The following is a 26,044-nucleotide window of genomic DNA, read 5'->3' on the forward strand; positions in this document are numbered from 1 at the left end:
AATCTACAATACAATCCAATGAAGGCTCAAATACAGAGATATTAACAAAGTGCTATAGTGGCACACAGACAAAGGACAAGAGTAACTCTAACTGGCTCTGTCTGAAGGAAGACCTCAGAGAAAAAGTAAGATGTGAGCTGTAAGTGAAAGGAAGAACTGGAGGTTTATCACTTGCTAGAATTCTAAGCAATTATAATTCTAAGCAAGAGGGAAAGGCTGTTTAAGGACAAAGAGCTGAGAGGCTAAGTCATGTTCTAAATAATTAACAGTTCACAGTGCTGGAGTGGATAACTTGGGTAGAGCACCTGCAGCTAGCTAAGTTGAGACTAAAGAGAGATAAATTAGGACCAGGCTGTGAAGGGCCTTGGACCTGACAGACAGCTGACTTTGGCAAAATGGATTCAAAACAGATTTTTAAGCACCAATGGCTGAGTCTGATCTGATTAGGGATAAATAATGTGAGGAGAGGGAAGACTAGTTAGAAGGTTTTGCAAAAGTCTAGGTAAGAGATGATGAAAGCCTAAATTAAAGCATTATCATGTGGGAAAACAAGGACAAATCCAAGAGATATTACTAACGCAAATTTAACAGGATCTGGTGACTGGACATGAATAAGGAAGATGGAAAACAGCTTTAAATGACTAATTACCTATGTATGGTGGAACTTCAATTAATTAAAATATTTAGGGAGAGGGCAGGGTGCCTCAGTGCCTCAGTCAGTTAAGCATCTGGTTAAGCTCAGGTCATGATCTCACCGTTAATGAGTTGGAGCCCCACATCATGCTCTCTGCTATCAGCACAGAGCTGATCCTCTTCGGATCCTCTGTCACACTCCCCACACCATCACCCCCACACCCTCTGTGCTCTTTCAAAATAAATAAACTTTAAGATATAAATAAATAACATATTTAGGGAGACTTAGTTGGCTTAATTATATATTCACGCTAAGAACTATTCTTTCAAACATAACCTTTGTTTAAATCTTTATTGAAAAACCTTGCTAAATATAATAGGCTAACTACATTAAAACTGTCTTTTTCTATAGAATCCACATAAACATCAGTTATCATTCCATACTACAAAGTCTAGGCACTGATAGAACTCAACATATCGCAGGGGATACCCTAGAATTTGCTTTCAGAATAAAAGCCTGGTATTATCTTCCTCAAGCAACAGACTGCACACCATGCAACAGCCTGATTTTCCAATCAGCAGAATATGGCTGGATCATGATGCTCCTTCCTGGTTGAATCAAACTTAAACTCCCTGATATGATCTTCATATCATCTGGGGATGGCTGAGTGATTAGATTATTACTGAATACAATCTTTTTGCATTAAAAAAAAATCCACCTAGAACTTTAGAAATATCAAAATGGATGTGACCAAGAGCCTTTGCAGCTTAGTATTTATTGAGAGGCACTTCAAGCATAATGCCATCTCTGTCAAAACCAAACTCAGGACACTTGGAAACAGATGTGGCTTGTCTGTGATATTCCTTATTTCTCATTTAAGCTCTCAGACTAAAAGTCTGAGTTTTGGTGGTTTATATTTTCCCTGAGTTAGGGAAGGTAATATATTATTTTATTTAAGTTGTCTCTTGCTAAGCTGCACAAAAAATGAAAGCTAAAAAATTTTTTTTGAGAAGATGAAAGATGATGATCCTAATCCTTAAAGTGTTTTATCACTTAATTCAACACAGGCAATGTTCTGAGAAATGATTCACAAACAGTGTTTGAAATTTTCCAATTTAAATATCACTACAAAAGCTCTTAAAACTGCAACTACATGCCTAAACTTCTCCACTGAATAGTAGAAATAATTACTTGATTGGTTTTTAATTTCCTGAACACAGCTAAAAGTAAACAATTTAACGGACAAGCAAAACCAAATGTTACTTCAAATTAGCAAAAAGTTTTCTGGCTCAATACAGCTCTTTCATAACAAAAATACTTGTGAAGTACGGTATGAATGCTGAAAAAATTGCATGATTCAAACATGCTTTTTACCCTATTCATTATATTCAACTTTGCATTACTGAGTTGTGCTAAGAACCTAAACCTTTACCTCCAGTTTTTCTGAGAACCCCACATTACTCCAAAGTTTTTAATTTTTTGTACAAGCTACCAAATAAGAATAAAAACACTCCCTCCCCCTCCCCCCCACTCACAAATAATAGCACCTATAATTATTACACACAAAAAATACTAGGCCAGGCTAAAAGAACAACAGGGCCAAAAATAAAATGTTTGGCCTGCAACTGGAGATTCTATTAATGGGCAGCTGGTCAAAATTAAGCTTTCACACTACGAGAAAGCTTAACTTTTGTGTTTATATCTTGAGAGAGCTTTCGAAAAGGAAAGTGAGTTCCACAGAAATGAGAAAAAGGGGAAGAGATACCCTCCAGTATGGTTTGGTGGCGAATGACCTCTCTGTGGAACAAGAAGCCCCTAGCCTCACCCTCCAACCCATCTCAGCCGAAGAAGTGAGGAGAGCTCCCCGAGAAGAGAGGGCCTCGGTGGCCACGTCGTCCTACTCACCCCAGAGGGCAGCGGAAAGGAGGCGGGGAGAGAGCGACATTCGCGCCCACGGCCCGGCCCGGACAGGCAGCAGGGACCCCGGGGACTCAGGAGTGGGGGCCGGCCCCTTTCCCAGACCCTCTGGGTCTACTCACTCCGCAAGTGGCCAGCAAGAAAGCCATTCGCCAAGGCCCCGGCCCTCTGTGCCTCCAGAGGAGGGAACTAGGTGCCGCTTCCAAGCACCCCTTTTCTCTCCCCCAGTCCGTATCCCCCAGAATGCAGTGAAGTCTCTCCTCTCAGGTTCCGCCAGTCCCCCGGGACACCCCTTTAACCGTTCCCCCCCCCCATTCTTGCCCCGCCCCCCGCCCGGGCCTAAGGGCCGCACCGATTGGCTGGCCCTGGCGGCTCCTGGCAAAGAAACCCCTGGCGATTGGCCATAGGTCACCTGCTGTAAAAGAGGTGAGCGGCTGATGATTGGCCGTTAGGCCAATTTTGGGTGGAGAGGCGAGAGGGAGAGGGCTACTCACGGGAGGGACGGGCAGCTGCGGTGGGCACCGGAGAGCCTGCCCCCCTGCCTTCCTGCCCAGACCCAACCCCTGCTGCTTCCTCACGGAGCCCAGGGTCCCCCTCGGGGGCTGTAAGCTGGGAACCCAAGCCTGCTGCAGGACCTATGTTTCGAGACGTGCAGCTGCTGCCAGCTGAGCCCACGCACTCCTTAGGAAACGGAGGTCACTGCTCAAGGGAGCTGGGCTTGGCTTGAGAACTTCAGCCCCAGGAATTCCCATAACGTGGCGACTGGAGAAGAACTTACCGACGAAAAACTGCTCCACCTACACCCACCGACTTCTAGTTTACTATCTAAAAATCTGGCAGCTGTGGAACCAAGTTTCATCTCGCTGCTTTTGCTTACTTCCGCAAAGTTGTTTGTGTCGCGTGGGGGGGGGGGGGTTGGGGGGAAGGAGTTGAGGGGAGGAAAAGATACTTCATCAGTAAACAAAAGCGTGGGTGCCTGTTTTATTAATACAGGAAACATCGTAGGCCTGCTGTTATGCCACAGCTCCATAAGGAATGTAGGTGGCTTGTGAAGATGCTTCAAGAAACTAAATGGCATAACTTCAAATTAGATCAAAAGTTCGAATTTAGAGGACCTTAACAGATAATTATCCAAAATGCAGGGAATCACAGACATAAATGATTAACTTACTGCTCCGGAGGACAATCTCCTTTTCTTTCCCTTACTATTTTTCTTTCTGGTTATTTATATATCTGCAACTACTAAATTCCTAAGCATCTTAATTTTTCTAGCTCTGTTGCTATCCCCTACAACTAGCATAGTGTGCCCTGCACAGAAGGCGCAATAAATGCTTGCTGCACTCAATGTTAAAGATACGTACAGTTTAATGTAAATTTTTTTTCCCAAAATGCCCAATACCAAACACAATCTCTTTTTCCCAAATCCATGCTTCAAAACCCTGGTCTTCCAGTACTCCCTCTATATCAGTAAACGATAACCACTACCATCCACTCTAATATGCAAACCATAAACTGGACAGTCCATGTTGCCTCTCTCATTCCACCTTCAATCCATCAAGTTCCATCATTTTTACCTCCCCAATACATTCTCAATTATGCCCACCTCTCCCCATTACCACCACTCGGTTATAGGTCTGGGCCTTTTGCAATAAACTTCCTGAATCTACCCTAGCTCCTCCAATTCAGTCTTAACACTATAGCCACAGTAGTTGGTTTTCAAAGCCAATTTAATTACCCCCTCCTCACCCCCTACCACAACCAATTAAAGAACTTCAACTGCTTTCCAATGTGCTTAGGATACAATTCAGTCTCTAACAATGGCTTACAAAGTTTAGCTCTACTTACACCCTTAGTCCATTTTACACCTTCCACTCCTTCATTTTTTGCATTTCACATAATGACCTTTTTCAAGTTTCTTCAATTTGCCATGGACTTTCCAAGTTCATAGCCTTGGAGCAGGCTGTTACTTCTTTTACACTTATCCACTTGACACAAATCTTCAATTTACTGCTATTCATCATCTTATCCTCCCCACCTATGTGAATTCCTATTATGTTCTCATGGCCCCTATAACTCTCCTTTACAAAACTTATCACAGCTATAATTTTACATGTATTTGAGTTACTCTTTTTAATTACATAAAATACTCTTTTTAATTATATAAAATGAGATAATTTACATAAAATAAAACATCTATTTTAGATGTACAGTTCAACATATTTTGATAAATGTATACATACATGTAATCACCACAATTAAGACACAGAATATTTCTATCACCCCAGGATTTCCCTTAAGCCCCTCAAGCAGTCAATCCCACCAACCACTGCTCTATTTGCATTATTCTTTCATTAATGTTCATGTTTACCACTAGACTGTAAGCTTAATTAGGCAAGGATCTATCTGATTTGGTTCAACATTATATCTTCAATATTTAGCCATATGCCTGGCACATATTAAATGCTTAATAATGGATTTTCTATGTTAATAGATTATGAAAATAAACATCAATTGTATGATAAATATCAAACCATAAGCAGTGATGTAGAAAAATACATGAATTTTGCCAGATGGACAAGGTCAATGTCTAGCAACTTTCACTAACACCCTTTAACATTTTCCTTTAATATCTGCCTTTAGCAGTTTTGTGCTTGAGCAGCCCAAAGTATGTAATTCAATATTGGCTGATCCAACAGTTCTCCAGGGGAAAAAAGCCTCCATCTCTAATTCTATGTACTGTACTGTTTAACCCCATAAGAGACATAATACTTATTTATATCTTTCTTGCTTACCAGGTCCATCATGTGCTTATGTCTTATCTCCCCAACTAGACAGAAAGACCCATGGTGTCATCAGTGACTTCATATTTAACAGTGTCTATCAAAGTGTCACACTTTTTTAAAAAGTGTTCTCCAAATCTACCACCACCATCATCATCATCATCATCATCATCATCATCATCATCGGTCATTTCAAAATATAATGCACTATCATTTTTGACAATATAGGGTAAATAGTAAAGTTCTAGTAAGATTTTAGTGGACCTGATTATCATTAGTTTTTTTTTTATTAATAAGCTGAAGTATTAAGATTAGGGGTAATGGCAATAGAATATATGAGTTATGATGGTCTCTTAAAACAATTGAGTTTTCTTCTACTGTGTGTGTGTGTATAAAACTCTACATTCTAGTTACACATTTAAAGAGGCCACAGCTACAATCCAAAGTCTACCCGTTCATCTAGTTTCATGCTAGAGATAACTATTTGTTATATATAGTTCTCACTTTCCTAATCCTAGCATAAAGTTAATGTGCATGAAAGATGTACTATTTAAGATGAAAAATAATTACGTGATACAGGGCAACTTGACCCATTTTATCTCAAGAAACTAGAGGACTCATAAGCAAATTTGGCAACTCAAGTTGTTTTTTAAAACATCTACAAATTGGGGCACCTGGGTGGCTCAGTCAGTTAAGCATCCAACTTCAGCTCAGGTCATGATCTCACGGTTTGTTGGTTTGAGCCCGGAGCCGGGCTCTGTGCTGACAGCTCAGAGCCTGGACCCTGCTTTGGATTCTGTGTCTCCCTCTCTCTCTGCTCCTCCCCCACTCACGCTCTGTCTCTCTCTCTCTCTCTCTCAAAAATAAACATTAAAAAAAAGTTTTAAAAAATCTACAAATTATTTCAGAAGAAAGTTAAGGGACCAATGCCTTAAACCCATATATAGCAATGGATTTCCAATGTATGCATAAAAAAAAAGTCTTCAATACTTATCTTTGAACTACATAACTAAGGCTATTATGTGATTAAATTAGTACTTCTGTTTTTGTTCAAGATAAAGAAGAATACAATAGGATGAATAAGGAGTACAAAAAACAACCTGAGAAAAATAAAAACACAAAGATTCAGGGTGAGGGGGTCTTTCAAATGGCAAGAGGTCAAGCAAAAAATAGGCCAATTTTACCTACAGCTATTAAGATGAAAAGAAAATTTTAACCATACAGAATTCATCCACTACTTTCAAAAATATTCTGCTAGAGGGCTCAATTATGTTTATGTATATATTACATTTATGTTCATAGTATATGAATATATACCTATGAATTTGCTTTGCAACTCAGGCCAAATGATTGGAACAGGTAACATTAAGAGACAACTCTTGGAAGAAGGACATGCAGCTCCACTATTTAACCAGTATCCAAAAGTCTCAAATTTCCACATAGAAACTTTGGTCATATGGAATCGAAACACCACTTGCCATATGGTAGAAGCAGTCTGTACTATCTCGTGACCACGGTGACCATGTTCCAAAAGTTTATTTTATTTGCAATTCTCAGTGCATTATCAAACAGAAGAATTATTTGGTTCAAGGTTAGGAATAAACACCCTTTATAAACCACACAATGGCTATGATAGTGTACTGCCTTGTTCACCAATATATCTTTAGTATCTTCTTAACACAGGGACTGACATGTATTAGGTACTTAATAAATATCTGTTAAATGAATGAAATGCCAGGTATTATACTATGAAAATAGCAGTATAAACAACTAAAAAGGCTGAAAATGGCAAGTAAAGCAAGCAGAACAGAGAAAGCAGAGACAGAAGGCTGTTGTTTTACTGTATGAGCCCTTTAGTACTATTTAATTTTAAAAGCTTATATTAGGTACTAGTGCCCCAATTTTTACACATAAAATTCTGCAACTTGTAGATTTCATTAAAAACACATGAGTTGCTGGGGTGCCTGGGTGGCTCAGTCGGTTGAGCGTCCAACTTTGGCTCAGGTCATGATCTCATGGTATGTGAGTTTGAGCCCCACGTCAGGCTCTGTGCTGACAGCAGGGAGCCTGGAGCCTGCTTTGTTCGGACTCTGTGTCTCCCTCTCTTTCTGCCCCTCCCCAACTCATGCTCACTCGCGCTCTCTCTCTCAAAAAAAAAAAAAATTAAAAAAATTAAAAAAAAAAAGACACATGAGTTGCCAAATTTGGTTAGAAGTACAAAGCTCCTTGCTACAAAATGGATGAGATGGCTTTGTATTATGTAATTACTCTTCTTTTTAAATGCTCCTGCTTTTATGCCCTCCAACTTTATGTAAAATTAGGAAGTTAACAAACTGTGTTCATCTCTAAAGAAAGGGTGTGGGAAACACTACTGCTTTTATTTTATATACTTCTACATATTGAAAAAAATTTTTAGAAGCATGACTTATGTCATTATTTTATTTTAATTTCAATTAAAATTGAAATTCTCATTTTTAATGAGAAATTCAATCCTCATTATTTTTATTTTCTACTTTATACTAGACTGAACTCTGTAAAGTCAAAGACAACACGGCACTTATTCACGATTATATCCTCTATAACTAGTACAGTGCATGGAATACATTAACTGTGTGGTATTTACCAAATGCATAACTTTTTTGTATTCTCCATATGTTCTGAAGTGAGCATGCACTATTTTTTTTTAATTTTTAAACCTTACTTTTATACAGAGAAGGCAGGAAAATATATAATAAATTCTAAAAGATTTCCATAAAAACACAGTTGTGATAAATTTCTGGCAGTTAAAGGAATGACCTTCAGCAGCTATAAGACTGAATCATCTGTTGTTTTAATTTAAAAAAATTTTTTGAGAGAAAGCGCACACAAACACTAGTGCACGCAGGGGAGGCACAGAAGGAAAGGGAGGGAGAGAATCCCAAGCAGGCTCCACACTGGGATTCAGGGCTCAATCTCACCACTGTGAGATCATGACCTGAGCTGAAATCAAGAGTCAATGCTTAACCGACTGAGCTACCCAGGCACCCCTGGACCATCTGTTTTTGTTTCCTAAGAGTTTAAGATAGATGGGCCATTGCTTGGACAATAGAACTGAAGAAAATCATGAATCCTAGAATCCTAAATGCCAATTTGGGAGCCAGAGATTATCTACCCTCAGTAATTGCAATGACTATGGAAACAGCCCTTAGGGAAATTTTTCTTTGTTATAGGAAACACAAATAACTGGCTACTTCTCCATACCACTTCACCTATGGAAAAGGTGGACACATATATATTGCAATCATTTCCTTTGGGAAACAAAGAGTTTCAAGGGAGAAAAACAAAACACATCTATTTTTCTCCATGATACAAAAATAAAATCTAAGGTAGCAGGAGAAACACTACAATGCTGGTAAACAGAAACTTATATACTGAGAAATTGAAACATATGTTCAAAAAACTAATCTTCAAGTGAAGTAGCTTAACACCTAAGAATAGTACTCAAAAGATTTCTATTAATTGTAGCTACCCAGTAAGACACATGAGACATTACAGAAAAGAGGGTAGAATTAAGGTATCCTAATACTAAAGATTAGTTTCTCAGCTACTATCCCAAATTATACCTTAAATACAAAATTTGGCAGGTATGTAATTGACCGAAGTATCTAATTTTGAAAAAAGCCTTCATAATGGCTCTATAATGGTTCTGTTATTTTTCAGCTTCAAAAATGATTTGCAATCTGAATTCTATCACATTTTCCTTATGTATAATTAGGTTTTACCCACAGATTCAATGGCATTTCTGGTGAGGTTTCTACTAGCCCTCTCTATTCCCCTCAGCCATATCTTACACAAGGTATCATGTCCTTTCTAGGGGCTTGAGATCAAAGCCAATGGATAATGAATGAACAGTAAAGGGCAAAAATTATAAAATTACAAGACAGTAGCAATGAAATTCCAATTTGATAACCACCTAAGATACAGTCTACAATGGCCTACATAAACCAATATAGACAAGGACAATTATAGCCCAATTTCTCAGACCAAACAATCACAGAAGCCATTTAGTATGAAAAAATTTTAAATATCAACTAATTTATAGCATAAATGTAAAAAAATATAAAGGTCTATACTACTCAATTAAACATCTACATGAAGGTTTTTAAACTGGAATCTAAAAAAGTATCTACCACAATCTTCTATGTTTTCATTTTTTATATAACCTATATAAAACCTATATAGCCACAAACTGAATCATCTCAGTAACAACCTTAAATCCAAGTGGTACCAACTTATTTCATTGTTCATTTTGTTTATGATCAACTTGGCACCAAGTACTACTACTTGTCACAGAAGAGCCTTGACTATGAAAATGACATATTTTGTGAAGTGAAGGTCAAATAACCTCATAGGATGTGATGTACAAATGAAGGTTTCCCAGTAGTCAGAACAGAGAAAAGTGGCAAGATGACAGTTATCACAATCCACAGCAGTGTATACATGTCAAACTTGAAAAGATTCTATACCCTAACAGTCAGTACCATTTTCACATTGTAAGTAGTGACCCATTTTTACAAGGCAGTATCATTCATCACATTAAATAAATATTAATTTAGATTTTATTGCTTTGTATTTTGTTTGTATTTAACTTGCAATTTTCTTTTGGATGTATAAAATTTTAAATATAATAAGTTTATGCCTAGCTTAATTTTTGCCCACATTAAATAACATGATATATATAATACTTGAAACACTGGAATTTTGGGCTTGCAAGAGTTTTATTTTGTTTTTTTTTTTTAAAATAGGTCCTAGTTTACTGAAGATTATAAACCTTTTTTACATCTGTATGATATCCAGACAAGCTGCTATAATTCACAAAACTTTGCACAGTATAGGTAACACTGCTAAACCTACAGGATGTAGCATCCTATCTTCTTCCAGTGATCAATTCCTTGCTTGGCAATCTCTTGCATTTTGTCTGTACTAAAGCTTACTAGGGCAAATAAACTAAAAGTTTCCCTCCATTAATCAGTTTCAGCAAATATCCACTGAAGGATTCTTACAGGCTAAGAAGAGGGGAATAAGAAGCTCAACATCCCCTCTGGCCCCTCTTCAAGGAGTATCCTAATTTAGTTGGCTGTAAATACATGCAAAGATAACACAAGCTAACATACAAATTTAGAATGACTAATGGAAATTAAACTACTGTAGGAGTTGCAAGGAGAGAAGATTTTGTCTTCTCACATCCTCAGACTACCCTAATTGCAATTTTAAGATACCCACAGAGGAGGGACACCTGGGTGGTTCAGTCAGTTAAATGGCTGACTCTTGCTTTCAACTCAGGTCATGACCTCACCGTTCCTGAGTTTGAGCCCCGCAGCAGGCTCCGCACTGACAGTGTGGAGGCTGCTTAGGATTCTCTCTCCCTCCCTCCCTCTCTCTCTCTCTCTCTCTCTGCCCCTCCCCTACTCATGCGTGCTCTCTCTCAAGATAAGTAAATAAACTTAAAAAAAAAAAAAAAGATACCCACAGAGAAGCAGGGAAAACAGGAAAAGAGGAAAGATAGAAGGAAAGGGAAAAGGTACAAGAGATGCTAGATGAATTTACAGTTAATCAGAATAAAAGGAAGAATGGAACTAATATTTATGAATACCTTCTACATACAAGGTATAATATATTAGAGATATTATAAATCTGAACACGACTTTATTGAGGCTTTATACTTACCTTTAAAGATCAGCTCAGACTTAAAAGAAATTAAGTACTTACTAACCCACATTATACAGCTAGTAAGAGGGCAGAGCCAGGACCCAAGTCTTGATAAGCCTAACTCTACAGATTTTCTACTATAATATACTGCTTCTTAAACCATATTCAAGTTAGACGGTGCCTAGTGGGCTAGGCACATAGGTGCTATGATAAAAATACTATCAAAAAGATAGGTTTGCTCTCACCTCATGAAACTTATAATCTCAAATGGGAGATGAATTAAACAATAATGTATTATTAAAAGAGATAATGCATGTAAAGCCCACATAGTTCCTGGCACATAAGAAATGCTCAAATATTAGTTGCTACTGTTATTACTACATACCAGAATGTTATATGGACCACAAAGGAGGGGAAATTACAGCAGAGGTTAAAGAGGTAAGAGAGTACTTTTTTTCCTCCATGTTTGGATATTTATTCAGCAACTAAATCAGCAGGTGGTTTCATGGAATAGATGTAAAATAAGGAGAAAAAGAAATTAATGTGTATTCCTTAGAATATGGGGACATGCATAACTGCTGAATTAGAATTTTCTTCCTATCTAATAAATTTGGGTGCCAGAAGTATGGTTAGAGCTATCCTAAGTCAGGGCAATGGAAAGGGGCCTTAGCAGGAGTGGCTGTTACAACTAGAGTTTGTTGTGTTAAAGATGCATGAGCTTCCCAGGGATCAGGTTAGTAAGGTAGAAGGATAATGGAATCCTCCTTAAGATGGCTACTTTCTACCACAATGAGACTCAGAATTAAGAATTAAAAGAATGTTAAATGTTCTGCCAAAAATAGAAACTGGGGTGTGAAGGGAGCAAGTGGTTAGTCGGAGAGCAAATAACAAAATGCCTGTGTCAATGAACTGTGTAGCATGGGATGTCCCAATGGGAGGATGTCCAAAGAATTCCCTGATGAACTCCAATTTATTTATTTTTTATTTTTTTAATATATGAAATTTATTGTCAAATTGGTTTCCATACAACACTCAGTGCTCATCCCAAAAGATGCCCTCTTCAATACCCATCACCTACCCTACCCTCCCTCCCACACCCCATCAACCCTCAGTTTGTTTTCAGTTTTTAAGAGTCTCTTATGCTTTGGCTCTCTCCCACTCCCAACTTAAAAAATCTAATATTTAGGCACATGGCACACATAAGTCACCAGTCATATAAGACTTGGCCTATTTTTTTTTCCTATACTCCCTTTTCATATCCTTGCCCTAACTCAGAAGGAAGACCTATGAAGAAGACAGAAGACAAGTGAAAAAAAATGAATCCTTTCCATTGTCCCAATAATACAAGTTCCTCAGTCCTCAGTTGGAGTTATCAGGCAAACTATGAGTTGAATAAGAAATTAAAGTTTTGTTATAGGGCTGAATTAGAATTTCTTAACCTAAAACAGTTTTAAAATCCAAAATAAGACTTATTCTTGTAACTGACCAGAAAGCTATGAATATGCTCAAGCTCAAGCAGTCAGACATGGGGAGGGAATATATGGCAGAGCAATTTTTTTTTTTTTTTTAGTACTGGTTTCAGGAGTAGAATTCAGTGGTTCATCAGTTACATATAAAAGCCAGTGCTCATCACAAGTGCACTCCTTAATGCCCACCTCCCCTCCAGCAACCCTGAGTTTGTTCCCTATAGTTAAGTCTCTTATGGTTTGCCTCCCTCTGTTTTTATCTTATTTTTCCTTCCCTTCCCATATGTTCATTTGTTTCTTTTATTAAATTCCACATGAGTGAAATTATATGGTGCTTATCTTTCTCTGATTTATTTTGCTTAGCATAATACACTCTAGTTCCATCCACATTGTTGCAAATGGCAAGATTTCATTCTTTTTGATGCCTGAATAATATTCCACTGTGTGTGTGTGTGTGTGTGTGTATATATATACACACATATACATACATATATATACATGTATATATACACATATGTATACATATATACATACACATATATACATGTATATATACACGTGTATATATACATATGTATATATGTATACATATGTATACATGTATATATGCATACATATGTATATACATGTATACATATGTATATATGCATATATACAAATGTATACATGTATATACATGTATATACATATATATATACAATATACACATACACACATACATATATATGTGTGTGTGTGTGTGTGTGTGTGTCTTTTTTGTCCATTCATTAGCTAATGGACATTTGGGCTCTTTCCGTAATTTGGCTACTGTTTACAGTGCTGCTATAAACACTGGGGTGCATTTGCCCCTTCAAATCAGTATTTTTGTATCCTTTAGATATATACCTAGTAGTGTAATCATTGGGTCATAGGGTAGTTCTATTTTTAACTTTTTGAGGAAACTCCATACTGTTTTCCAGAGTGGCTACATGAGACTACTTTTTATTACAGTGATAAGAAAGAGATGAAATGAAGAGGTAATATGTGCATTGGGTCTTGAATGACTGGAATTAATCTTTCAGAGGCAAATTTGAGGACTAAGGATGGTGAGGACTTAGAGTAGCATGAGTAGAAGCATGGAACCAGAAAAGATTTCTATGCAGAGCATCAGATACATGTAGGATCAGCAGGTGGAAAGGTAGGTTGGGGTCAAATTAAAAAGAGACAGAAATCCCCTAATAAAGTTTTACTTCATCCTACAGGCAAATGTAAGTAATTAAAGGTTTTTCACAGTTATTGATACCTTAAGGTCTTTTATTAAAGGTGCTCTTTTATAAGATGAAGAGAATAAATTCAGGAATATTACAAGGGTACCAGAAATAGAGTTAGCAAGATGCAACTTACATGGTAGTCAAAGTGAGAAGAGGAGTATGAGCGATTCTATTAAAAAGAAAAGACACTGGGGTGCCTGGCTGGCTCAGTTAGTAGAGCATCCAACTCTTGATCCCAAGGTCATGAGTTCAAACCCTACAATGGGCATGGAGCCTACTTTAAAAAAAAAAAAAAAGGACAACACACACACACACACACACACACACACACACACACACAGTTTGGCAGGTGGGAAGTTATCACCTAAGAGGACTCTCAACTCTGAAACTTCAATGGCTCAGAGAGTAACACACTGTCATTAACAGAAACAGAAAAATGGGATAAAGAGATGGGTTTGAGGAAGAAGGAGATGACAAGCTCAGATTTAGCCATGTTGAGGTTGAGTTCCAGGGGGACATCTAACTGGCAAAATCCAAAAGGAAAGAGTGTAGGACTAAAACCAAATATGAAAAGATATATATAAAAACGGGTGGGTGAGAGGTAAGGAGAAGTCACCTACATAAAAGTTTTAGATGAATCCATGAAAATGGTGAGGGCTACTGGAGGCAGAGGGAGTAAGGTCATAGTCTCAAAGGAAACATCATACATTCAAGAGGATGGATGTAGTATTAACTCTGAGAAAGTAAGCATATTTTTCTTTGAAATATGCAAAGCAGAGAAAGAAAGTACAGGTGAAATCACTAAGAACTATTGCAGTGAGACCTTTTTCTATAAAGAAGGGAGCAGGCTGTGTTAGATACTGCACACTTTAAAGATTTCACTGTGGGGATTTAATTGAAAATCAAGGAGTCAATAAGAAGACTGTTAAATAGAAATCCAATTACAGTTAGACAAAATTTAAATACAGCCATCTCAATTTTGTGACCCCTAATAGTACTAGAGGCTGACAAACCAAACAATGGGGGCCTTGGGGAATGGAAACCAGAATGGTACACAGCACAAAACATCAAGTGACAAAAAATTCTAAGGGTGATAGCAAAATCAGTGCTTGAGAAGCAGGCATAAGGTCTACATGGGAGGATGACATAAGCAAAATTAGGTATTAAATGGCCAGAAAAAACGAAGTAGAGCTCAGACCAAAATAAGAAAAGTTCAGAAGTAAAGTGATAGAGGGTAAAGGTAAGAAAACTGTGGTCAAAGAGAAAACACTTTTAAATTCAATATTATGGAGGTAGTGCAGCCCTCAGTAACAACAAGGCCAAACCAGTATCACTTAATGGCTAAAGTAGAGATGAAATTCAATGGAGAAAGAAGACATGTAAAGCCTTTTCCTGTGACCATTTGCAAGAGAGTTCCATGAGTGCCTACTCCATAGTGCCTAATAGTACACTATACATCTCAAAGTACTTGATAAACAGCAATGGAAAAGCAACCTATACATCATGTGTTTCTTTGTTAATTCTTTCAATTATTTTTCATCTAACTAACAGTTACTAAGCACTCTTTAGAATGTCAGTCAGGTACTGGGAGTAAAAATGGTGAGAGTAGTTGCTGTGTTAGTAATAGCAGCTAACATTTATCAAGTTCTCACTATAGCTAGGAATGATTACAACAAATTTGCATTTAACTAATTTAATCATCAAAACAACTCTATAAAGGTAGGTACTTTTATTGTTTTCATTTTATAGATGAGGACAGTGGAACTCAGACTAAGTTCAATGTAAAGAGTTAAACCTAAGTGGTGGCACTGGGATACAGACCAAGACATTCTGGCTCCAGAGTCAAGTTCTTCACCACACTTCACTATCTCTGGGAGGAAAATCTTTACTTTTTTGCCAATCAAATTAACATTTACTTACATATTTCTAAATGTCCTATCTTATGCATACATAAACTTTATTTAAAAATATATATTCTCTTGTATTACATGTATTTTAAAATATCAAAGCTATCAGAGTCTAAGACTTTAAAATTTTTCTTTTCTTCTTGTTACTTCTTCTGAGTGAAAACTCAGAAATTCCAAAAATGGATCAAACTAGGTACCCGGCCTTCAGGAGTCTGCATCCTAATTGGGGAAGCTGGAGTAACACATACTTTAAAAGATAAACAAAAAACAAAACAAAAAAAAACAAAACAACAACAAAATATATATATATATATATCATGAGGACTTAATTGAATTGTGCGACAAGTATGGCATTCGAAGGAAAGAGATCATTTTGAGTTTGGGGGATGGGTAGAAAGGGGTCAGTCAGGGGAGGCTCCACAGAAGAGATCAGTTCTGAACTGGGCTTTAAAGAAAAGCCATGGTATATAAGCAGAGTGGAGGCAGATGGCATTTCAGAGAGGAGAGAAAACATAATGTGCAAGAATGTGGAGACCAGAAATGAAAAGATGCGTTCAGAGGAAATTAAGTAAACAGCAGCAGCACTCTAGTAAAAAGCTGACATAGAGGTATAATGGTAGAAATGTCTAGAAAGGCAAGTTGAGAACAGATCACAGAGGGACTTGAATTGAATGTCAGTTTCACCAACCACGGAGGGAATCTCATCTGCCGCATTCAGGTTAATAGGATTCTTAAAACACTTGTCTTCCTACCGAATCACAAATTTCCTAAAATGATGTCACAGTCATTTATAAAACTGCCTAAAAGCAAGCCTTCAGAAATTATGAAATTGCTTTTAAAAAGCATAGCTCAAAGAATAACTTACAGATCTCCTAGTTCAACTCCATATTCATTCTTATAATCTCTTAATAGCCACATCCTTGAATAATGTTTTTTAAGCCTCTATTTGAACAGTTTCAGGTGATGGGGAGTTTCCACCTTGTAGGACCTGCAATGCCCTATATACCACTTTGTATAATCAAGCCAGTTCCTGGTACAGGACAAAAATCAGTAGAGAAAAAGAGTTATTAAATATCAGTTTTCTACAACTCAACCCTATAAATCAAAATAATTAAAACAAAATCCTCCAATGCCATAATATAAGCTCCTTCATTTAAGAATGAACTTGGAAAACTATCTGCAGTATGGTGGAGTAAACATTTGTTGTTTTTGTCATCTATCATATTTTTTCCCTATTATGACTTTGCTTGGTGGGCACCATCTTCTACCCTATAAGCAATATGTTTCTGGTGAAGCAGGTAACAGCCCAGCTCCAGGAGTGAAAGATGTGACTGTGAAATTGTGATTGGTCAGGATTAAGAAAATGACTGGAGATAAGGTGATCAGCACTAATCCTATTGGTCTTACTATGGTCCAGAAAGAACAATAACCTTCTGTGGAATTGGGAGTTCCTACAATATTTTCCTGATAGTATGTTGTACATCTCAACAATGGGAGGCTGAAATTGCTACAACAAAAAGAACTTATCTAAAAATAAAGGCACTCCAGAAGAAATGAGGCCTAGAAATAGAAATGGTGGATTTGGGTCCTCATGACATTAAGTGCCTACTTCAAACCACATTTCAGCCAGATTTACATTTTTCTTAAACCCAATTTGTCTTTTTTTTCCTTTTACTTTCACCCCAAAGAGTACTACTTAACACATATGGTAACTGCCAAATCCAGTAACAAGAAAAGTAGGTCAACTCATCAGTACTTATGTATTATTATACATTACTGCATAATTTAGTTGTATCAATAACCAATCATAGACACTAAATTTAAAAATGATCTGGTACATATTAACACAGCATTTCACATTGAATATGGCCTTGAACTGTCTTATTTCTAAATAAAAATCAGTATTTTACCCCATAGAAAGCAGAAGAAAAGGAATATACCTTTACTAATATAACACTATAAAGGCAAGAATAAGCAACTCAGAAATAAGAAATTTTCATTATATCATATCACAGTTATTTTAAAAAAAACAGAAAGTAAACAAACAAAAACTAACGAACTATCCAGAAGCTATGTAAAGACTCTTACTTGAAGCTGAAGAGTATGTCTAAGAATTGTTTCTTCTAAGGCATGGATCCACTTCTCTCGCTCATCAGCATCGCGAGCTGAAATAAAATATTATAAAAATTAAACTGCTAATTTCTACAAGATAGTTTCATGTTTTAAAGTAAAAATTTTAAACCTCAATACTAATAGGAGAGGTTTTAGTTGTGCCATTTTCTTAATAGGTTCATCTTCCTATCCTTTCTAAACATGCAATCCACTTGCAGCAATTTATAACAAAGGGAATAATTATGGTCAGTAATAGCAAGCTACACTTCACTGAGAACAACTAGAAAAGCTGGAAAAATTACTAAAAAATAATTGATTGGAGACAATAGAAAATAACAAGGTAATAAAGAAATAACAGGCCAAAGTCTAAAAGACAAACATCTAGAAGATAAGCCTTATATTGAAGGCCACTTTTCTCCTTATAAATTCCACCAAAGGAGTAGTAGACTGAGCAACGTACTTAAAAGCTTTGTCAGTATGTTTGGGCAGGAGCTGTATGGGAACTCTATGTATTTTCTGCTTAATTTTTCTATGAACCAAGAACCGCTTTAAAAAATAGTCTATTAAAAAAAAAAAAAAAAAGCCTTGTCAAGGCAAAAGTTGGAAACCAAGGCCCACCACCAGTGGGAACTCTAGTAAATAAGTCATGCTTCAATTAGGGTGTCACGGGGCTACACTTAATAGAGGGATTAAGAATAAAACAATTAAATTAACTGCTCAGTTCTGAATGGCAAAGAAAAATCTTCATGCCCAAAATGGATTAAAACAACCCCATGTTATTAGTGACTCTAGGTACCTGGCTAATAAAAGCAAACAAAATCTTTTCTGTAGGAAGATAACATCATTTCAACCGCTGAATCATCTCTATAAATAATTTTTGATACAATGTCTAGCACATAAGTACAGATAGCCAAGTATACAAGGAGACAAAATACATTAATGAAAATCAAAAGACAATACAGGGGCATATAGGTGGCTCCGAAGGTTAAACATCCAGCTCTTGATTTCGGCTCAGGTCATGATCTCACAGTCTGTGAGCTCGAGCCCCACATCAGGCTCTGCACTGATGGTGCAGAGCCTGCTTGGGATTCTGTCTCTCTCCCCCACTCACGCTCTCTCTCTTTCAAAATAAATAAATAAACTTAAAAAAACATAATCAGCAAAATTTAAAACTCAGTGGATGAGTTTAACAGCAGAATGAATCAACTAATGAGACAATCAGAGAAATGGAAGAGAGATCAGAAGAAACTTATCAGTATAAAAGACAGTAAGTCAAACAGAAAATATTTTCAAAAAGGTAAGCAGGGCGCCTGGGTGACTCAGTCGGTTAAGCTTCTGACTTCGGCTCAGGTCATGTTCTCACTGTTTGTGAGTTCGAGCCCTGCATCGGGCTCTATGCTGACAGCTCAGAGCCTGGACCCTGCTTTGGATTCTCTGTCTCCCTCTCTCTCTTCCCCTCCCCCACCCATGCTCTCTTTCTGTCTCTCAAAAATAAATAAATGTTAAAAAAAATCTTTTTTTTAAAGCTAAGCAAGCAATTGAGCTAAACTCTCAACCAATGCTAGCCAAAAGACAACAGAGTACTATATTTAATGGATAAAAGAAAATAGCTTCCAATCTAGAATTTGGTGAATGTCCTTCAGGAACTAAGATGAAATAAAGTCATTTTCAGACCAAAAAAACTAAAAATTTGTCACCAGCAGACACTCATTAAAGAAAATTTGAGGGGCACTTGGGTGGCTCAGTCAGTTGAGAATCCGACTCTTGATTTCAGCTCAGGTCATCATCTCACAGTTTGTGAGATCAAGCCCCATGCCAAGGTCTGCCCTGACAATGTGGAGCCTGATTGGAATTCTCTCTTCCCCGCCCCTCTCTCTGCCCCTTCCTCTCCCTCCCTCTCTCTCTCTCTAAATAAACTTAAAAAAAAAAAAAGAAAAAGAAAATTTGGAAAGGTATGCTCCATGCCTACATGGATAATGTCTGATGGAAGGTGGTAGAAGCAGGAAAGAATGGAGTCACAAAAATGGTAAGTATATTAAACCATAAGAAACCTAGGAATAAACCTAACCAAAGAGGTGAAAGACTGGTACTCTGAAAACTATAAAACACTGATGAAAGAAATTAAAAAGGACACAAAGAACTGGAAAGACATTCCATGCTCATGGATTAGAAGAACAAATATTGTTAAAATATTTACACTACCCAAAGCAATCTACACATTTAATGCAATCCCTCTCAAAATACCATAAGCATTTTTCACAGAGCTAGAACAAACAATCCTAAAATTTGTATGGAACCACTAAAGACTCTGAATAGTCAAAGCAACCTTGAAAAAACAAAGCAAAGCTGGAGGTATCACAATTCTGGACTTCAAGTTATATTACAAAGCTGTAGTGATCAAACAGTATAGTATGGTACTGGTATAAAAACAGAAACATAGATCAGTGGAACAGAATAGAAAAGTCAGAAATGAACCCACAACTATATGGTCAATTAATCTTTAACAAAGCAGGAAAGCATATCCAATAGGGAAAAGACAGTCTCTTCAACATATGGTGTTGGGAAAACTGGACAGCAACATGCAAAAGAATGAAACTGTACCACTGTTTTACACCATACACAAAAATAAATTCAAAATGGATTAAAGACCTAAATGTGAGACATGAAACCATTAAACTCCTAGAGAAGAACACAAGCAGTAATCTTTTTGACATCAGCCATAGCAAGTTCTGACTAGATACGTCTCCTGAGGCAAGGGAAACAAAAGCAAAAATAACTATTGGTACTTCATCAAAATAAAAAACCTCTGCACAGTGAAACAATCAACAAAACTAAAAGGCAACCTATGGAATGGGAGAAGATATTTGCAAATGACATATCTGATAAAGGGTTAGTATCCAAAATTATAAAGAACTCAACAAACTCAACACCTAAAAAACAAATAATCCAATTAAAAAGTGAGTGGAAGACATGAATAGACAATTTTCCAAAGAAGACATCCAGATGGCTAACAGACACATGGAAAGATGTTCAACATCACTCATAATCAAGAATACAAGTCAAAACCACAATGAGATAGCACCTGACACCCGTCAGATGACTAAAATCAGTAACACAAGAAACAACAGGTGTTGACAAGGAAGTGGAGAAAGGGGAACCTTATTATACTATTGGTGAGAATGCAAACTAGTCCAGCCACTCTAGAAAACAGTATGGACGTTCCTCAAAAAAGTTAAAAATACAACTACCCTATGATGCAGCAATTGCACTATTAGGTATTTACTCATTCAAAGGGATACATGTACCCCAATGTTTACAGCAGTATTATCTCCAACAGCCAAACTATGAAAATAGCCCAAGTGTCCATCAACTAATGAATGGATAAAGAAAATGTGGAATAGATATACAATGGAATATCATTCAGCCATAAAAATGAAATCTTGCCAGAATGATGTGGATGGAGTGACAGTATATTATTATGCTAAGAGAAAAGAGAAAGACAAATACCATATGATTTCACTCATATGTGGAACTTAAGAAACAAAACACATGAGCATAGAGAAAAAGAGGGAGAGAGGGAGGCAAATCAAGAAACAGACGTAACTATAGAAAACAAACTTATGGTTACCAGAGGGGAGGAGGGTTGTGGAATGGGTTAAATAGGTGATGGGGATCAAAGAGGGCACTTGTGATGAGCACTGGCTGTCGTATAGAAGTGTTGAACCACTAAATTGTACACCTGAAACCAGTGTTACACTGTATGTTAACTAACTGGAATTTAAATAAAAACCTAAAAAAAAAAAAAAAAGAAAGAAAAAAACAGTTAAAAAATGGTAAGTACATTGGGGCGCCTGGGTGGCTCAGTCGGTTAAGCGGCCGACTTTGGCTCAGGTCATGATCTCGTGGTCCGTGAGTTCAAGCCCCGTGTCGGGCTCTGTGCTGACAGCTCAGAGCCTGGAGCCTATTTCAGATTCTGTGATTCCCTCTCTCTGACCCTTCCCCGTTCATGCTCTGTCTCTTTCTGTCTCAAAAATAAATAAACGTTAAAAAAAATAAAAAAAAATAATAAAAATTAAAAATATGGTAAGTACATGGGCAAAACTAAATGCATATTGACTACATAAAATAAAAATACCTTGTGAAGTTAAATACATATAAAATTAAATACAAACAACTGCAAATAAAGTAGGAAAGAGAAAATGGAGTTAAAGAATTCTAAAGTTCTGCATTGTTTGGAAAGAAGATAAAATTACCAATTAACATTAGATTTTGATACCTGAAAGATTTATGTTGTAATTTTTAGAGTAATCACTATAAGGTTAAGTGTTTAACTTCCCACATAATAAATAAAAAAATCAGTAATGAAAAATAATCCAAAAATTTACAAGAAAGAAAAAAAAGAAACAAAATATAAGACAAAAAGAAAACATATGGTAAAATGGTAAAATTTTAACCCTAAAACACCAATAAATAAATTAAGTATAAATGAAGTATGTAAATGTTCCAATTAGAAAAAGAAGAATTTTTAAACAAGATTTTATGACACAAGAGATACTCATTAAATATAAGGATACAGAAATATTAAAAATAGGAGTATAAAAAAAGACAGACCATAGAAATACTAACTCTAAAAAAGTTGATATTATTCAAATCACACAAAACAGACTTTACCAGAAGATCAAGAGGCTCACTTTGCAAATGCAACAGAATTTATCATCAAGAAGATACAATAAATATAAATTTATATGTAGCTAATAATATGTATTCAAAAATATATGTATATGGCAAAAACATATAGAATATAAGGAAAAATAGACAAAACACCACCATCATAGTGGCAGATTTTAATATAACTCATTCATCTCCCAATTAGATGAAGCAGACAAAAAATTAGTAAGCATCTAGAAAATATGAATAATCCCTGATGAATAAACTTGATCCAATGGACATACATAGAGCACTACACACAACAAATGTGAAATAGACATTCTTTTCAAGCACACACAGAATATTTCTAAAAACTGACCATATAGCAGCTCTTCCAACAATAGCCAGATTATGGAAAGAGCCTAAATGCCCATCAACTGATGAATGGATAAAGAAGATACGGTTTATATATACAATGGAATACTACTTGGCAATGAGAAAGAATGAAATCCTGCCATTTGCAACAACATGTATGGAACTGGAGGGTATTATGCTAAGTGAAGTAAGCTAGAGAAAGACAGATACCATATGTTCTCATGTGGAGCTTGAAAAACTTAACAGAAGACCATGGGGCGGTGGGGGGGGGGGGGAGGGAAAGGGAAGGGAAAAAATAGTTTCAAACAGAGAGGGAGGCAAACCATAAGAGACTCTTAAATGCAGAGAACAAACTGAGGGTTGATGGGGGGGGGGGGGACAGGTGAGGGGGTAAGTGGGTGATGGGCATTGAGGAGGGCACTTGTTGGGATGAGCACTGGATGTCGTATGTAAGCAATGACTCACAGGAATCTATCCCCAAAACCAAGACAAGAAAAGAATAAGGAACTGCCATAACTAAATGTAATGCAGGATCTTGGATTGAATCCTGGAAGAGAAAAGGAACATTAGAGGAAAAATCAAATGAGCTCTGTGTTTTAATTAAAAGCATTGTACCAAATGAGTGGAAGATTCAGCTCAGGACATTAGAGCCTGAGCAAGATGAGGAGGGCACGCGGTCTTAACCCCTTATCAACAAGGGATACATTCCAAGACACCCAGTGGATGCCTGAAACCATGGACAGTAATGAACCCTATATATACAGTGTTTTTTCCTATACATACTTATGATAAAGTTTATTTATAAATTAGTAAGAGATCAGTAATTAGTAAGAGATTAACAACAGTAACTAATAATAAATAGAACAATTATAACAATATACTGTAATAAAAGTTATGTGAATGTGGCCTGTTTCTCACATACATGAATACTCTTAAAATATATATATATATATTTTTTAATATTGTTTATTTATTTTTGAGAGAGAGAGAGAGACACAGAGAGTGAGTTGGGGGAGAGGCAGAGGGAGGCAGAGAGAGAGGGAGACACAGAATCCGAAGCAGGCTCCAGGCTCTGAGCTGTCAGCACAGGGCCTGACGCGAAGCTCAAACTCATAGACTGCGAGATCGTGACCTGAGCCAAAGTCAGATGGTTTACTGACTGAGCCACCCAGGCGCCCCTTAAAATATCTTAATGTACTGTACTCACCCTTCTTCTTGTGATGATGTGAGATGATAAAATGTCTATGTGATGAGATAAAGTGAAGTAAATTAATACAGGCACTATGAAGTAGCATTAGGCCATTACTGACTTGGCAATATGTTAGAAGGATCATCTGCTTCCAGAACACAGTTAACTGTGAGTAATTAAAACCGCAGAAAGCAAAACTGCGCATGAAGGGGCACTACTGTACATCATACCAATGGACAATGTGGCATGAGGCATCAAAGCCCAAAACAGGATGAAGAGGGAATCTACACAGTGGAAGAGTCCAGCATGAAGAGTCAGAAGACAAGAAAGGTAAAGAGGGAGTCCACATTGCAGAGGACAGAGTCAAGTGGGCACAAGGTTTCCAAGGCTGGGTGGAGTAAGGATGATATTCACACAAAGCAGGTAATGATAGGAACTACATACAGGAGGATTGGCCAAGTAAGTAAACACAACAAGGATAAAGGATTTCTCACTGTTGGAAAATAGTGTTACAAATAATGTAAGCGAGAAAACCAGAATGATTTCTGGGGTGTGAGACTGGAAATGGAGGTATCGGTATGAACTCATGGTTTTGGATATATAAATAAATACATATGGAAATATGGACATGGATGCACATGCATGTATATAACATTTACATGTTTCTTAGCTATGAGAGAACCTGGGTCCCATGACACCTAACAGCGCCAAATACACCTAAAACCAGGTATTGATTTCTGAAAGCCATTCTCCTTTCAAAGGTACCAGGGCTTCTTGGAAAAATGGTTGATTATAGAACTAGGAAGGAAGGGAGAAAATAAGCCTAGAATCCTTTTTTCTTTTGTGTGTGTGTGTGTGTGTGTGTGTGTGTGTGTGTGTGTGTGTCAGAAAGTATGCAAGGAAATGTTTTGTGCCAGAAAGTAAGGAAATACTCAGAGAATTATAGGGACATGTCAAAAAGAATACAGAAGTCAGCTTAAAGGGAATTCTAGTGGCCAAACTGAGGGCAATTTAAGCATCAAAATAAATAATGATAGTAAAGAATTATAGTCTGTTGATTAAAACAAGATACTATGTTACTACTGATATATAAATATATATATACATATATATGTATATGTACATATATGTATACACACACACACACACACACACACATTGAAAGTTTGATGAGGAATGGGATATTGGCATAGCTTCAAAATACTTCCCCACAAAATATTAACTAAGTTGGGAAAAAGATTAAATTTAACAACAAAAGCCTGGCAATACCTTAATGAGATGATTAAAGTAAATGTCATCAGTAATGGGATATATTGAAACCCTGTGATAAGAACACAGAATCATGTCTGTGATCTTTGAGTCAAAGATAGGTAATCTGAATCAAATTATAAAGAAACATCAGAAAAAAACAAACTGGGGGACATTCTACAAAATAATTAGCCTATAACCTTTAAAAGTGTCAAGGTCAGGGGCGTCTGACTGGTTCAATCATTGGAGCATGAGACTCTTGGGGTTGTGGGTTCAAGCCCCACAATGGGTATAGAGATTACTTAAAAATAAAATCTTTAAAGAAAAAGTGTCAAGATCATAAAAGTCAAGGAAAGGAAAGACTGTGGAACCATTCCAGACTGAAGGAGACTAAAGAGACATGATAACTAAATGTAAAATGTGATGCTGAACCAGATCCTCTTGCTATAAAGGACTTTATTGGGACAACTGGAAAAGTTTGAACAGAGTCTAAGGATTAGAAAGCATTAAGGCATCAATGTTAATTTCTTGATTTTAATGGTTGTATAGTATGTATAGAGGAAAACTTCCTTATTTGCAGGAAATATTTAAAAAAGCAGGGGTGATGGGACATTCAATTAGCAACTTTCAGTTTGGGAGGAGGATTGTACTGTACTTGCAACTTTTCTGTAAGTATAAGATTGAATCATATTTTAAAAATAATATTTAAAATTATGATAAATCAAAGAAGACATAAATAAATGGAAATATTTCTTCAGGGACTGTAAAATTCAATACTGCAACCTATTCAAATTAATCTATAGATTAAATGCAAAGCAAATTAAAATTCCA

General features: G+C 36.7%; 1 protein-coding gene across 9 annotated transcripts in view; it reads right to left on the reverse strand.

Annotated features, from left to right (window-relative positions):
* The window catches only part of OSBPL9 (oxysterol binding protein like 9), a 192,109-nt gene that overhangs the window by 61,007 nt on the left and 105,058 nt on the right, over nt 1–26,044 (reverse strand). For 7 of the 9 annotated variants that reach the window (XM_060624267.2, XM_060624269.2, XM_060624266.2 and 4 more), the window contains one exon: nt 17,731–17,807. In XM_060624267.2, coding sequence (XP_060480250.1) covers nt 17,731–17,807 — 77 coding nt within the window. Of the gene's footprint in view, nt 1–2,539; nt 2,849–17,730; nt 17,808–26,044 lie in introns of those variants that run through there. The other 2 variants (XM_060624274.2, XM_060624276.3) reach the window with 2 other exon arrangements.

The sequence above is a fragment of the Panthera onca genome, chromosome C1 (assembly GCF_046562875.1).
Source record: "Panthera onca isolate mPanOnc1 chromosome C1, mPanOnc1 haplotype 2, whole genome shotgun sequence".
Taxonomy (NCBI): domain Eukaryota; kingdom Metazoa; phylum Chordata; class Mammalia; order Carnivora; family Felidae; genus Panthera; species Panthera onca.